We start from the raw sequence: 16,694 nt of genomic DNA, 5'->3' as shown, positions 1-16,694 counted from the left end.
TTTTTTTTTTTTTTTTTTTACACAGAGTCAGATTCCTTTTTGTTAATAGCTACAAGCTGAGAAGATTTTTTCAGAGTCTTCCAAGAAAGAATACAGTGCCATCATTGCACATGGGGAGAAAAGCCATATGAACAACTTAATCAAACTGGGGGAACATTTCAAAAAGATCTTCACATTTTCTTCAGAATAAAGCAGCAATAAACACAAATAAGTTCTTATGCTTAAAATACGTGTTCTTTAAGCTTCTTGTGTGAATGCAAGTTTGCAAGCTCAACCACATGCAAGAGTCTTGCATTGCAGGAGCACCTAAGCCTGTTCCCATGCCATGCATTCTCAGCACATGGATTGGGCACTGCATGGAGCAGCAGCCAGCTCTGGCGAACAAACACAGAACAGCCAAAAGAGAAAATTTTGGTTTCAGAAGAGACACTACCTTCTGCAATTAAAACAAGAGTTTGGAGTACATTGACTTGAACCCACTGGACCTGCCCTAAATTTGCACCTGTGTGACTGAGTACAGCATTATGTCTGACAGAGAAAGGGGTACAGACTTCTCTTTTACTGTTTTACTAAAGTAAAAGGGCTCTGGATTCTGAGATCCCAGGATTACAGCAAAGCCAAGCTTGTGGACAGGCAACACCTATTTGACCAGCAGCTACAACCAGAAAAAGCGAACAGCTTCTGGACTGAGAGCTCTTAGGGGGTTATTTTTTTTATTCCTTCAGAACTTGTGCTACTATTTAAAATAATAAAACAATTATCCTTGCCTGAAAAGAAGGCTAATTACCCTTCCCGGTGACACTGCCCATCTACCTTGAGACACGCTGGAGGGGTAGCTGCAGCTTGGGTGCATTCCCAGCAGGGAGAAGCCTCGGGCTTTGCTCCTCACTGCTGCTGGGAAAGGAGCAGTAATCCCAAACCTGCTGAACCAGGCTGCCTTCCACTACTGCCCCAGGGCTTTGCCTCCACCATTGAAATGCTAATCTGACTTTGTAAACCCATAAACAAAAACAAAGGGGAGGACACAAGAGGTAAAAAGCCTCCCTGAGCTCCATCCCCAAGCCCAATCTCCAGCATTCAGGCTCTGTCTGATGGAGCAGGATTTTGCCCACAGGATGAGTCCCACGAGCTCTGATATCGAAATTGCTCCAAGAGAGCATCTTTACGGTCAGATGTGTTTAAATGGCCACTTCCACCACACACTGGAATACCCTTTGTTTCAGAAATCTCTGAGAACAGCTTTCTACTGCAGCAACAGCCCAGACGCAGATCCACCAGCCTTACTTACTGCCCTTTTACAAGACACCAGCAAATATCAATATATTGATATATTATATCAATAATATATAACTATTGATAAAATTATAAAATTATAAAGCCTAGCTGTACCTGGGCTCCAGCTTGATGTCGCATGCACTGTACCCACCTTCCCTGCCTCCCCCAAACACTTTTAAGACCCATGGCTCATAAAATGGGGACAAGCACCTTCCCAGAGACCCTGCCTGGGAGTCACAGGTGGGAATCCCAGACCTGGGACTGACCCAGGGAGGCAGAGGGGACTGGAGGAAGGACAGCAACGGTTTGCTTGTGAGGAGAGCTTGGAAGTGGAGATGCTAAATCTCAGAGATCAGTAGGGACACAAGGACATACCAAAGCTCACTGGCTGTTCTCTCTGCTCTTCCTTCAAGCCCTGCCAGCACACCCACATCTGTAGGGAGTCAGCACAGGGGGTCATGTCTCACCAGCGAATGCTCCCTGCCAGAAGGAGCACTGAAACCATCTAATTACCCTGAAAGCTGCCCTTTTGTTTCCCATCCTCCCTGTTTTCTTCTGCCTCCTGACCTGTTTTCGAAAGCATTTTGGGCTGCCTGTCATGTGGAAGCCAGATTTTAAAGACAAAGCAGTGGCTCGAGATATTTATCCCTCTGCTGGCTCCAAGGACACTGCTGCTACAACCAATCTTCAGGGAAAAAGAGGACAGAGTCAGCAACATGGACCACGGGGAAGGGGAAAGCTGTTCTGCATGCCACAGCAATTCCTTACTGGGGTAGCTGAAGCCAGCCGTGGTTAACTTAGGCCAGAAGGTCCAAGGGCTCTTCTCTGCCAAGTTTAGCTCTGGATGACAGTGAAATGTGCTTAATTTGACAGTTTCATTTTAACATGTATGGGCAAAGTCTAGAAGGAGACAGTGGCAGCAGCAAGGGAAGGGAGTTGGATTATTATAAGGTAGCTTTTCTGTTGCCTCAACCCAGTGCTTAGCACTAAAAATGGACACAAAAAAATTATAGATGCTAACTCTTCATTATTATAAGGTAGCTTTTCTGTTGCCTCAACCCAGTGCTTAGCACTAAAAATGGATACAAAAAATTATAGATGCTAGCTCTTCACCCTAGCAATGAAATGATCAAACACAGAGTGTCTTCAACACGGTAACAATTCTCTCACACATTATAAAAATCAGCCTTTCACTATCAATTTCAAACTGCCACACCTCTAGCATTACAGAAGCTGAAAGCTTGGGCATAGCACAGGGGCTGGAGAACACAAGGAGACTTTCTTTCATTGCTATTTTCACTCTTTTTTTTTAAATCTATAATAAAAGAAAGTTATGGCAGTGACATGACTTCTGTGTCCTCCTCAAGCTGTCGGAAATACACCCTTGTGAGCATGTGCAAAGTGCAATTCCTGGAGCAGACACTGCAGGAGTAGAGAGAAATAGGTGGTCAACCAGTTGAATTGGTGGAATCCTGCCAAATGCAAGGAAAAAACCTGGCTTGTGCCTGCGTGCCAGTGAGGACAGGGAAGAATAATGCTTCAAAAGTACAGGAGAACATCTTCAGGTCTCCGTTTGCCTGTCTCTCCAAAAAAACTGTAAAGTGCAGGTTTTCCTTCTCTCTGCTTCTCACCAGGTGATCCTAGGTGATGGGATGGGTTTCTGCACATGCCTTGGCATCAACTCCATGAGCCCAGTGCATTCTTTTGGCTATTTGGACACAGGATCTGTTGGTAGCCCATTGCCAGACACACTGATCACATACCAGGTGTGCCAAATTAAAGTGAAAGGGTACAAGAGTGCATCATCTTCTCCTCTCCAGGCTCCTGATAAGACCACTCTGGCAGTCCTGCAGTGCCTGCTTCATGACCACCACCCTCTTCTGATCACAGTCCCCACATTGGGGAAGCTGCCCTCTCCATTTCACACAAGTGCATCCCAGGCATGCAGGGCAGTGAAGGGTTAATTTAATTAGTTCTGTGTGTGCTCAAAGAATTACAGGCAACTTCATTTAATTATTAAGTAGCCAATCAGGTAATCTCTGTATCTGATTAGCACGCTAATGAAATAATGTCTTCCAGTTCAAAGCTGTCATTCCAATCAGGAGACAGCCCTTCAGCTGGAAGGAAAAGCTGGCCAGGTTTCCATGGGCTCAAGGCTTTGGATTTCGAAGAGAGGAGCAGGGAGCAGAAACATTCCCACCTTCCCTCTCCTTGTCCCTGCCTCTGGAGCAGCGAGGCTCCCTGATGCTCCAGGCAAGCATCACCACCACCACCACCTCACATCCCTTCTGTCCTGCTCCCAGATGCACAGGAGGGCTCCAGTCTAGAGCCTGGAGAGTGCCAGGCTGTTAAGGGCATTGCCTGGGCACTGCCAGCTGAGAGATCTGCTCAATATGTGGGGCATGGCTCTGCTATGGTCCACATGGGAGAGCAGGCACACAGCAAAGCCATTACAGCACTAAGAGGAAGCCAGAAACCTTCCTCCCTCCCCCATGCCACGGGCTGCTCCTGTGTCATATGCAGTTATTTCCAGCCTGGGGAAAAGTGCAAGGCGGCAGCTGTCACACGAGGCGAGGACTTGCCCCTTTTAAACAGGGATTTCAGGACTAAATGACCCATTACAACTAACACAGCTGCAAGAACTGGGACACTTCCACACAGCCCAAGAGGGGCTTTGGGAGTGGGGGAGGAAAGCAGGAGACAAGCAGAGGGTTAGGATCATACTTCCAAGACCTGGTGTGGAGTCTTTCATCCCTCCACCTTTTAATCATTAGCTCAGCTGCCCTCTTCCAGTTGCTGCTGTTCAGCCTAAGCGTAGCAGGGTGGGATGGGCAGCCCAGCCCAAGCCTGACACACACCTCCCCTTCCTCACAAACCACCCCTGCCCAGACCCAGCTCAAACTCCCTTTCCCAAACAGCAGCACCAGCTACTCCAGTACAGCTGCTTTGTGCACAGCTGCACACATCCTAGCTTCTAATTAGCTAGCCCAGGTTTATCAGAGGAGCTGCAGCAGGATGTGGCTCAGCACGACCAAACCATCCCAGCTCCTATCCAAGGAGCCTGGCAGATGTTGCTGCCCAAGCTGCAGCCTGCGCTGCTGCCTCTGTGCTTGCGTGTGTCCTCACTGCCAGTTTAAACCCTAACTCATCTTCAATTGCCACAGCTGCCAGCGTGTCTTCGCCTTTCTGAGCTCCAGATCGTCTTCCTGATTATGTTTCCACTCTGTCGGTGCCTCTCCCAGGGAAAGGGCGGAGCTTCCAGGATGCTCCCACCAAACAGGGCTAGTTTTAAGTCACCACTCCGAAAACAAACACTGAGAGAATCACAAGAGGAAGCAGAAAAATTGTGAGCAGTCCCCAGCAGCCAGCCAGCCAGCTGGCTTTCTATGAGAATGCTCAAGTGTTGACACTTTCTGTTGACCCTTCTTATCCTGAATACATCCCATGAACAAGAAACAGCGCTGCTGAGAGGGAAGAGACACATCTCCCTCCCTTCCCTCTGCTGACTACAGCCATTCCAACTGAAGGAAACTGGTTAGAGCAAGAAAGTCAGGCTTGGACAGCATGGTGAAGCATTCACTAATAATCAATCCCTTCACAGCAGTCTCCCTGCCAACTGGCTAAGGACTAGGCAATGATTATAAACTGTAGTTGCAACTCCAAGGAAAAACAACACAACATCATATGGTGGCCCTTAAATTCTGAAACCTGCTTACAAATAAAGACAAGGCTTTCTAACTGCCTGTCCCAAAAAGCCACTCAGCCCTGAAATCCAAAGCTGGGTTCATCCCATCTTGTGTTTCACTAGTCCCAAAAAACCCCAACCAACCAAAAGGCCATAAAGCTTCCATCATTAAAGTTAACTGAAAAATCTAAAAGTGCTGGGAGGGTGAGTTTAACGCCCCACAAAATGCTGTGGTCACCCCTGTCCTGCTGGCATCCCACTCATCCCTGAGGAGGTGTGCACAGGAGGACCTGGCGGGGCAGGGCTGCCCCAGCACTCATTAACCAGCACAGATGCAATTTGAGCCCAAGCACTGAAGTGGCCACCTGGGGACCCGGCCACCTGGGAACCCGCATTCCTTGACAGCTCTGCCGCCCTGCACATTCCAGCCCCCTCATCCCCGGGCCCTGAAACCAGGTCAGGGAGGCACAGCATGACCTGATCTCCACCTCTGATAGCACCAAGCTCTGTCCCATCCCCTCTTGCCACCCTTGCCACAGTCAGGCCAGATGTGTTGCCTCCCTCCAGTGCAGAGCAAGGATACAGATACCCATCCAGGCATGTGCAGGGACACCCTCTCAATGCCACAGCTATTTGCAGATCAGCCATCATCCAAAACTTCCCAAAATGACAAAGTCCGGGCAGTTGGCAGGTCAGATGTTTACTACAGAGAGCAGTTTGTTCCACCAAGGGACTCGCAACACCCTCCCAAATTACACATTTCCCTTTAGGGGATGCCACAGCAGCTGGAATCAGCTTCTCACATTCCTTAATAAGCACTTCCACTGGAGAGCAGGGTGGATGCAGGGCATCAGCTGCATTTAGTCGTGACTGAGAGCTGGGTCCCCTTTCCTCATGCCCCCAGCACTATCTGCAGTCTAAGAATATCCAGCACCACCCACCCTGCTGGGGCAGGGGGAGTCAAGTGGTCCGAGCTCTCAGGCATTACAGGTCTCCCTGCTAGAGGAGACTTTCACTCTGCCTCCCCCAAGCAGCAGCCTTCAGTGGGGCCCCTCGATAGCTGGTTGAGATCCTACAGATCATGGAAAGATAATCCATTGCACTACTAATGCACTACTGCAGCTGTCCATGGAGAAAATCCCCTTTCAACCAAAAAAGCCCCCTCAAGCCCTTTGATCCTCTCCAACTCACAATTATCTTAAGGGCAAAATAGTCTTCAGTGCCTCTGCACCTTGTATCAGGCTGAAAGAAAGGAAATGGAGACTGCTATTCCCTGTTTATTCTACATGGCTGCCCTGTCCGACAAGGCAGGCTGCTCCAGCCTCTTCAGCACAGGCAAACAAATCCTGATGGATAGATATCTGCATTGCTGGGCGACCAGAGCCACAGAGAAACCCTTTTCTCTGTGGGAAATTGTTTTGTTTCGTTTTTTTTAGAGAAAGCCTGAATTTTCTCAAAAAGAATTTTTCACTACTCTGGTTTTGTGCAAAACTCTCAGCTACAGTGAAGTTTAACTGATTTCAGCTGCACATTCAGGACTGAATCAACAATTTAAAGGCTCACCACCTAACTGCAAATTAAAACTTTTCTAACCAGAACGCTCACTTGAAAAAAGAAATGTACCAAGGCTTGATACAACCCAAAACCCTTTCAGGGAGGGTCTTGCTGATAAGGTTTCTTCCCCAGGTGCCCTCATTGCTGCATGACCTCTTGTTACCTGTGCAGGCTCTCTCCACCTGCTCCCAGTGCGATAAGCGTTTCTTTCAGCAGAAGTGTCAGCTATAAAAAGCCCTTCCCCTCCCTGCTGCCTGTTTCCATTCCTGTGCCACTGCTTCAGTCATCCTGGTACAGCCCTTTTGTGGGGCTGTGGAGGGAGCTGGCTGGGGGAACTGCTTCTGGTGAGGCACAGCTCACTTTGGAGAAAAGTTTTTAATCCGGGTGAGCAGTTTTGCTGGCAGCCCTGACAGTGGCAGGAGATGCTGCCCTGGAAAGGAGGTTGAGAATTGATGTCCTCAGGTTCCACCAGACACTGCTCAGGAGTCCACACTAACAACACAGGGAAAAATAAGCCCCATGATGGCCAGCTCTCCAGTGAAGAAAAAAATACTAAAGGAAAAAAAGTCCTTTCTCTAATGCTCTGAAATCTTATTAATTTCAGAGGTACTACACTTTATATAATGGCTTTTAGAAAATTCATCTAAAATTCCCGACAAACTGTTACTTCTTGTGCACATTTCTCCATCAATCAACCACTAATAAGTTTTGAGTTCTGGACTGACTCAACCTAAAGCGACAGCAGTGCCAGAGCCTTGGACAGACAGGCTTTCCCAGAGGGAGTGCTCAGCATACTTGGCCATTCCAATCATCCCAAACATGTTTACATGCCAATGCACACATGTGACCTGGGAAATGCACGGGACACAAATGACATTATCATTGCAAGAGGAGGTTGCAGTAAAGAGGAGAAGCAAAGGGAAGCACTGAGAAACGTCACAAGCAGGGACATGCAGGGCTGCCATTTTCCATGCTCAGATTGGGAACCCTTCTGAACCCAGGACTCACTTTTACTAACAAGTGCAACATATTCTGCATTTGAAAATGTATTTCACTTCCACTGAGAGCCATTAAGGTTGTGTATTTACGGGACAAGAAGAGACTTATGTGGTGGGCCAGTAAGGGTTAGGCCTAAGTGAGGTCACAAAATATCACAAGAAAGCACGGAAGGGGTCTTTTCCCTTGCTTATTTTTCAGTATTTGAACCTTCCCAGAACACCAGAAGAGGGAGCCTTTGACTCCTCTCCCATGCTCATCATTTGTTTTATATTAGCGACAATGACAAGCTCTATTAAGAGTCAAGCTCTTTAAGTGAACTCTCACCCTTTGCCTCCTAAAACAAACAAAAAAAAACTAAGCAAGAAAAAAACAACCAAAAAAACCACCTCCAACCACAACCCTCTTTGCCTTGTGTTATGGATATACAAATATTTTTGCTGCCACACAACTCCCTACATACAGGGCTCAGCAGAAAGGAGAATGCTAGGTCTGCCTTCCAACCCTTTGGCCATACAAAGCTCTGGCCCCTTTACAGCAGGCTTAGCTAGAGAGAAGGAGCCAGAGAATTAACAGCTTTACCAAAGAGGAGGAAAAAGACCCTCCAGAGCTCCTTTTACACCACCAGCCCCAGCAACCAGAACTAAACTACGGCTAGAGTTTCAAGAGCCACGGCGGATTGAGCCGGCAGCTTGCAGCACCAAAAGCAGGAGGTGCTGCTCCCACCACAGACCTACAACCCCCACAAAAACCCAGCCAGGACCCAGCGAGCAGCTGGGATGCTGCCAGGAAAGGGGCAAACCACAGAGTCAGAAGCGTGGCTGAAGCGAGGGCTTGAAAGGGAGCGAGATCTTCCTTCTGGCAGCCAAGATCTTTCTGGCAGCCGGCAGCCCCCAGGAGCAGAAGAGCTTCGTGTTCCACTGCCCCCTCAGCAGTGCATGCACCCTCCTTCCCACCGGGCTGGATGTGTCTGTTTGACCACACTGATGTAAAAACCAACAGAGACACCCCCCTCTGTTACTGAACCAAGCTGAGTTACTGCAGGGAAGAGCTGAACCTGTCTAAGTGCACCCAAGGGTGAAGAGCCTGCACTGTTTAAACCAGACCAGTCCTAAAACCATGCTAAACTGGTGGCCCAGCCCAGGGAAAGGGTCCCTGAGGACCATTACGCCCCTCACATTTCAAGTAATTTGGTGTTAACTTTATATACTGCCTCCCCAGCCAGCTCTCTGCAGTCCTACCCCAGATAATACCAGCAGTTTTGCTTTTCCAGTGGGAAGCTGGTGTTTTAGCTAAGCATTTAGAGAATATAAAGAGTTTGTCAAGAAGTTGAGCCAGCACTGCCTTGCTGGCGTTGCCACATTGGGCTGCAAGACCACCTCTGAGCAAAGCAAAGACCTTGACTGCCATCAGCTCCTAGCGTCGAGTTATTCCCCCATCCCTTGTAAGGCCCTCCCCAAAAAGCAGAAAAATCAGTGTTCTGGCAGCAAGCAAACTGCACTCTCCCCACTTCTCCTCATCAGCTGTTTTCTGTTCCTCACACAAAAGGCTGCAAACCCCTCCTAATTGCAGGAGCCTTCCACCTAACAGACCCTGCTCCCGAGGCCCTCCTCCCCAGGAACTGGGGGAGAACTGGGGCACAATAGGAAGGAGACCGGCTAAAGGGAATAGATCTGTTAAATTAACGCATTTTCTGTCAACCAAATCAGCTGCCCCTAGTGCTATTGTTGGTGAAACAATGGAGACCCCAGGAATGGGCACCCATTAAAAGGAACAAGCCTGCTGAAAGGATACACTCTGAGGCACAGCCTTGTGTGTTTAACAGGATTCTCTACTGTAAGGAAGGAGGAATCACTAGGCTGCATTGTTCCCACCACCACAGCAGATGCTGTTGCTTCTGGTAACGAGGAGGGGGGGGAAAATTTTTTTTAAAAAAAATTCATACATACCTACAATAATGCTTACATGATAAACTTTCAATTCAGGAATTTTAACTCCTTGGCTGTTGTCATTTCTACCCATAGCTCTCTTCTGGAGGAGATTTTTGCCTGAAAGAAGTCTATGAAAGCATCCATTGCCATTACAAAAGTTAATTCTTCACCCTTCATGCAGGCACTTAACAGATGCCAGGGGCAGAATGGCACAGCTCTGCCGGCATTATGTGCTGGGAGAGAAAGACCACAGTTAAGCAGGTCTACATATAAAGCTGCAACACTTTAAAGGTGTTACTTTTAGCTGGTCTGGTTAGAGCAAATTCCACAAAGAAAAACTTCCGAGGCCCGATTTAGATGCGCTGTACAGAAGTTTAAATCGGTTGATTGAATTGGCACAGGTTTGTTTGTGGTACTCGGGTCTTCTTAAACAAAGCAAACTGCAAAGTCATATTTAAGTTCCTGCACAAACTATTATGTTTTGTTTTTTTTTTCTAGTGGGGAAAGACTTGCACCTGATTATCTTAAATCGGTCTTAAAATAAACTCAGCTTAAACTGTTAAACTTGTGGGTACACAAACACTTCAGCTAACACCAGGCATGATTTTCAGTGTCAGCTGTGCCAGCAGAAGAATTGCCTATACAAACACCACATAAAATCTGGAATATCAGGCTCCATGTGCTCCATCAAATCTCCGAAATTCTTATCGTGCTCCTCCTTCCCTTCTCCCTTCTACTGCTACCGTCATTCCACAACTCCCCTGTCACCTAACTCAGATCCATTCAAAATGTTGCTGTCAAAATAACCTTCCTTATCCATTGTCCAGACACCCTTTGGCTTCGTGCAGTCACTACTTGTTTCTTTTCACAGGCTTAAGATAACATTTTAACTCATGTATCAGCCTCCTGAACTACCTATTCCTTATTTTTTTGTTGTGGTTGTTATTTTGGGTTTTTTTCTGGTTTGTTTTTGGTGTGGGGTTTTTTGTTTGTTTGTTGATTTTATTTTTTTAATCCAATTACACTAGAGTATCATTATATAAAATGTAAACACTTGTGTAAAAGTTTAATATCTACAGTTGGGAAAGATGTGACTTGCATTTGAAATGGAAACTGCTTTCCAATTTGCAGACCACTTGAAACAGCAGCTCTGAGAAGCATCTCTCTGCCTCCCCCCTCCATTAATCTCAATGAACTCTAGAGCCCAGCACTGACATGTAGAGTGTTAACGATTCTATTACACACAGAATAACCAAGACAGCAAAAGCAGCAATGGAAGAAGTGGTGCTGGAACAAATATGGGGAGAGGGATGGGGCACTGCAGCAACTGCACCAAACAACAGATGGGACAGAAGGAATAAAACCAGTACTGGCCCTTGATTTTGTTTGGTTTTTTAAACAACAAACACCCAGCTCACCCCCTCGGATGAAGCTGATGCTGCCCAGGGGAAGCAGAGCCATCCCAGAGTGACCTTAGTGCATAACCCAAATCACACAGTGGCCCACAAATGGGTTTCTCCACACAGCAGGACCAACACTGTCTTTTCAGTATATGTGAATCGACAATCTTTTCCAACCCTGTCTACTCTCTGTACAGCACCCCTCCCTGCACTGCCAGTTACTCTACCTTTCCTCAATGTGTTTTTTTTCTAAAGCAAGGTGCTTCACACAAGAGGGAAGTTTTAGTCAGCAGATCTATTGTTTGCTGTTGCTTCAGTCACTGCCCACTGCCTTCCACTTTAATGTTGCCTACTGTGATCAGGCAAATGGCAGGAGGGATGGACATCCTAATGACTGAACTATTCTACTGAAAAGGCATTTAAACTCAGAACTACCCTCAACAAACTTAGCCGACCTACATGAATTCACCAACACTTTCATCAGCTTGCAGCACCTTCTTGATGCATTGATCTTACTTAGATTTTAAATTCTTCTGATCAGAAACCACCTGACCATCTCAACTACCACAGAGCAGGATGAGGCACCAGTAGATATTTTATGTGCTACTGTAATACCAACCAGAATGCAGCACCAGACCCCAACAGCTACAGAGAGGTGGAGGCTGTACCTGGGTACCAAACCCTACTGTCTGTGTAATTAACCCCATACAAGCCACAGAACAGGAAGGTTGTGCCATTTTGGTGGCATGGATCTAAAGGGACACACCCAAAGGGCAGAGCAAGGGGATCCACAGAGAATTTTCAGCAGGACTTAACATGATACCACAGTGGAGGTCAGAGCATATTTGGCCATCCTGCCCTCACTAGGAAAAATTCCTTTCAAAGCATTAAAATTCTAACACGCTGTTTAACACATTAATTTTTTTTTTTCTTTTAAAGCTGCATCCAGTTTGCACAGATAGAAGAAACCCTGTTCTCTGCTCTCCCCTTCTCCACACTCTTCCTCCTCCTGGGGGACCCGGGGGAGCAGCAGCAGCTGCTGGTTTCTAACAGCCACATAACATTCCTGACAGAAGGAGCCTGTTCAAGGACCTGCACGGAGATACCACACCAGAGAAGGAAAAAGGTAGGCAAGAGCAGCAGTGCCCTCCCTGCCTGTGGGTGGGAGGAATGTACCTAAAGGCAGAGCCAGAGCCTGAAGTGCTAGGAAGGGGCAAGAGGCAAGGAAAAGCATCTTAAAGCCGTAGTGAAGTTAACAGCAGAGGCAATTTGCCCAAAGGTGCTTTTAAAAACCACAGGAAAAGATTTATGTTTTCCCTGTGTAATGTGGCTTTTCCCCCCTTTTCCAAATAAACTAAGTTAACAACAATGTTTTGACTATTTCCAAGCACGTTCTGGAAAGTCAACCACCTCTCGACCTACCCAGGTAGAAGTTCCTAAATGTTGGAGTCCACAGCTCCTGAGAGCACATGCCAAGGAGCTGGGTGGCCACACCACACTGGCTCCTGTCCAGCATTTTCAAGCTGTGCTGAAATACGGTTAAAAACGTTAAATATTCTCCCAATATTTTCGATACAAACAATCCCCACAGCTGCCAGGAGGACATTTCAGTTGCACAGGGGAAGGGCACACGGCCAGGAGATACTCTGACACAAGAGGTGTCCCACATTACAGTAAAGTCTTGAAGAGGGATATAAATCACTACCTATCATCACCTGCACTAACTTGACGCTGGGAAGCATCCTTTCTGTCCATCAAGGCAATGACAACCAAAAAAAAAATGATGTGCCCCACACGGCCACACCTCCTCCTGCTACAGTGCTGTTAGAGTAGGTAAGGACAAACCCCCTGATGCAGATTAGTGTGATGCAGAGAGGTTGGATCAGATGACTCAGTGTGGTCCCTTGCAACCTTACCCATTCTGCGATTCTACAAACCACCAAGAAATACGCCATGACAACCGAGCCAACACAACCCAAAGACCACTTTTGAAGTGGCACGCAAGTTTTGTACAGCAGATGGCTGACAAGGCAGCCATTTAAAAGGGGAGGAAGGGGGAAAAAAAAAAAAGCCAACCCACCCCAGAAGGCAGAAGTGCTCTCTACCATCCTCAGATCCATGTAAAAACACAGCATGAAGCTGAACACGTCCCGAAGCACCCGCTTCTGTCCCACTGAACTTTTGACCTGCTGGCGGTAGCTGAACCCCTCCTGAGTCCATTGCCGGGTGATGCTCCTGCAGCAGAGATTTAAAAAGAGGAACCCAGGCGCCTGCATCTGCCAGAGCCAGCCTGAAGGCCAGCTGTGCCCACCCCCTCCCCAAACAATGCCCAGAGTCCAGCCTGATGGATGCTCCTCTTTCTCGTTGGACACCCCTTCCCCTGCAGTCTCTGGCTTTGCACGGGTCCAGCAAAAAGAAAATGAAAACATTTGATTCCCGGGTTTCTGCCATCCAGCTGCTGATGGCAGTCCCACATCTGGAAGGCTGGAAGCTTCTTTCGAGCCAATAAGTATAGGGTAAAGGGTTTGCATTTAAAAAGTGAAAAGGAAGGGGAAAAAAGAAAAAAAATAGCTCCATTCTGCCTCTCTAAACTACTAAAGGCCCCAAACTTCTCAAATACCCTCATCAAATCTGCTCAGCACAGGAGGACAGGTCCAGATGGCCTATCATTACAGAGCCTTCCAGCTAGCTATGGAGAAACCCGGCAGAAGAAAAAAAATATCAGGGGGGAAGGGGTAGGGGGGGTATAAGGGTAAACCCCCCCCCCCCCAAAAAAATACCCAAAGCTTTTTAAAAATGACCAATAGAACACCACAAATTGGAAGATCAGGCTTTGTCTCATTTGAGGACTGCAGGGATGGCAGCAGTGAAACCTTAACCTGACTTGCCTGCTGAAATTGGAGGGAGAGTGAGAGCAGGGGATATTTGTTTCAAGCAGAATTAGGGCTTGTTTAAAACTTCTGCCTTTTGTAAGGATGTTGTAAGAGTTTAGCACCAAATTCCTCCCTGGAGATACACTGGTATCAGAAAAACAGCAAGAAAAGCACCACCAGCCAGAATTTAAGCTCAGAGGAGCTGACACCTCCTAGGAAGAAGAGAAAATCCAAGAAAAGACAGCTGCATCCACTGTAAGAGCATCCCTTAGAGATACTGGGCAGAGCTGGACAAACATTAGCTGTGAAGCTCAAGGGGTTTGAGCCTGAGCGTCCTCCAGCTGAAACCCTCTGAGCTTGAGATCTCCATTTTTCCTTCTGCATTCACAGATCCACTCCAAGCACCCGTTTTACTCTGTGCCCAAATGCACTGGGGCAATCACCCCAGGGTTACTCATGAGGGGCAGTAACTTTCGAGGGAAGGGGCATACCCCAATCCGATGGTGTTCAGCCCCAAGCACACCTCTCCACAATTACCAAAGCTAAAGCAAGAAAACACCATTCATACATGCGCACAGATTCACTTTTTGATGGACAGCTACGGTTTTATTTCCACCTAAAATGGTTTTAAATCCTGGCATCTCCACAAACCCCTAGAAGAATAGTCACTTTCATTTTATTCAGACACCCCTGAAACTCAGGCATGTCTCAGAGGTAGCAGTGAGACCAGCCAGAAAGGGCACTGGTATTATTACATCCAAAACCGTGGAAGAAATCTTCTTTATGCAGATAAATAAAGCACAAATTAAAAAAACACCAAAAACACACAGAGCAATACTCTTAGAAAAAAAGTGTAACTCCCATCGCTGGCCATTGATTTCAAGACGTGAACTATTTGAGCAAGCTCTTTGTGCAAAAATCTGTTCCCAGACATCCCCAAAAACAGTGGAGAGAGCGGAACAGCTACACCAGGCAAGAGGTAAGGAGATGGTGAGCTTCAAGGAACAGCAACTTTTGAAAGCGCTTGTGCCGAGCTGCTCACACTCCGGCAGAGAAGGAAATTCACTCCACGTGCCCGAAAGGAGCAGAGCTCTGACAGCCGCATCCGTCCCCTCGCAGCATCCCGATTTCAACCGCAATTTCCACCGACCCTCGGACAAACGCCATGCTTTAAAACCCATTTCTGCCAAGGGCTGCGGGCCATCCACGTGCACGGAGTTTTTCGGACGGTGTTTTCGGCGTGCTGCTTCGGCTCTGCAACACCCCCAGCACCCACGCGCCCGCACTTCTCCTCCTCCTCCCGGGCATCCCCCCCAAAAAAAAGCAAGTTAATTTGTTCCGAGTGATGATGTTAACTCCCCCAGCCTAAGCGTGCTCCTCGAACCAAAGGGGAGCCCACATTTACTTCAGCTGTGAAGCAAGCCAGATGCTAATTGCCTCCAAAGGTGAAAGGCTAGTGCCTTGGCCCTTTTATCATTGTAAATTCAGGTTCCTTCAAGACTTTACGCTGCTGGGCCCGGAGAGCCTCCCCCTTTAATGGTTTGGCATCAATAGGAGGGGGAGGGGAGTTCTCTTTCGCAAGAAGTTGCATCATTGAGAGATCTTATCCCCTTTCAAGATTTCGTACCGCATAAGGGATTCCCCCTCTTCAGAAATCTACATCCTGCTCGAGGAGTTTTTGCTCTTTGGGGCTTCGCGCATCTCATTGAACTTTTAAGCATCTTTGGAATTCGCATTCACGGGGCAATTACTGTCTTTAAAAAACACACGCCACCACGTTATTCACCCGGTTTATTGCCAACGCGCTGGCAAGAATAGCTTTTCACGGCAAGCACAAAAGATTTCCTACCAGGACACACTTTGTTTGTAACATTTGTAGCCGGCGCACAAAATATTTACGGGACATTAGCGGCGCACACGAAAATAAGAATTAAAATCAAGCAGAAAAAAAAACCCCGAAAAACCAAACAAGAAACTTACAGGAGAAAACGGGTCAGAAGGTACGAAAGCCGGGAGCGTTCGCCCCGCGGGGCACAGGGGCGGTGGTGAAGGCACCGCCGGTGCCCCGGCGGCTCCGCTGAGCCGCACAATGAGCGGCGCGCTGCCCCGCGGAGCCCTCCGGCCTCGCCGGGATGCGGAAGAAAGGCTGGGCAGGACCCCGCGGCGGCACCGGCCAGGTGGGGACCCCCACCCGCAACAAAAGGAGCCGAGCCCGGCAGACCGGAGCGGGCTGGGGAAACCCCCCCAAGAGCAGCGGCCGGTACCCCCGGGGGAGCTGGGGGGTTACCGGGCCGGGCCCGCCTCTCGCCGCCACCATTTTGGGCACGGGGGACCCACGGCGGGCTCCGTGCCGCGTCCGTCCCCCCGCCACCTTTGTGTGCGGACACCGGCCCGGCGGAACAATGCGGCCCGGCCCCGTGCGCCCGCGGCCGCCCCCGCCGTGCGCCCCGCCGGCCGCGGAGCCGGGGGGCTGCTGCCCGCCGCCGCCCGGGACGGGCGCGCCGAAAGTTTGCGAGCGCGCCCGGGAGCGACGGGGAAGTTGCCGGGTCCGCCGCGAGCCGAGCGAACGCCCCGCGCCGCATCACGGCGGGATCCGGCGGCTGGCCGGGGCAGCGGGAGAGGCGTGAGGGACCCGCCGGGCAGCGGGGGCGCCGCGGGAGCGCCGCGGGAGCGGCGGCACAGCCCGCGGGCTGTCCGGCGGGACGCGGCACGGCGTCCGCGGGGTTCTCACCTCGATCTCGAAGTCCGGCAAGCGGAAGGCGGTGCGGAAGAGCGAGCAAAAGTGCGCGATGGCCGGGACTTCCCACCAGGAGCGGAGCTCGTCCAGCGCCACCGCAGCCGCCGCCTCGGGGCCACCGGTGCCGGCTACGCTGCCGCCGCCGCCGCCGCCGCAGCCGCCGTCCTCCTCCGGGCACATCTCCCGCGGCCGCCGTCCGCCCGCTCGGTCGCTGCCTCCCTCACTCCGCGGGCGGCTGCGTGT

General features: G+C 49.2%; 1 protein-coding gene across 2 annotated transcripts in view; it reads right to left on the bottom strand.

Moving 5' to 3' along the window:
- The window catches only part of LOC121362730 (cat eye syndrome critical region protein 2), a 94,371-nt gene extending 77,684 nt beyond the window's left edge, over positions 1–16,687 (bottom strand). For both annotated transcript variants that reach the window (XM_041484499.1, XM_041484500.1), the window contains exon 1: positions 16,446–16,687. In XM_041484499.1, coding sequence (XP_041340433.1) covers positions 16,446–16,631 — 186 coding nt within the window. In that variant the 5' untranslated portion in view covers positions 16,632–16,687. The remainder of the gene's footprint in view (positions 1–16,445) is intronic.
- Positions 16,688–16,694: the final 7 nt, after the last annotated feature.

This window comes from Pyrgilauda ruficollis, unplaced genomic scaffold, assembly GCF_017590135.1.
Source record: "Pyrgilauda ruficollis isolate IOZ18807 unplaced genomic scaffold, ASM1759013v1 scaffold66, whole genome shotgun sequence".
NCBI lineage: Eukaryota > Metazoa > Chordata > Aves > Passeriformes > Passeridae > Pyrgilauda > Pyrgilauda ruficollis.
Note: the sequence above shows the minus strand (reverse complement) of the source record. Positions and strands in the feature narration are given on the sequence as shown.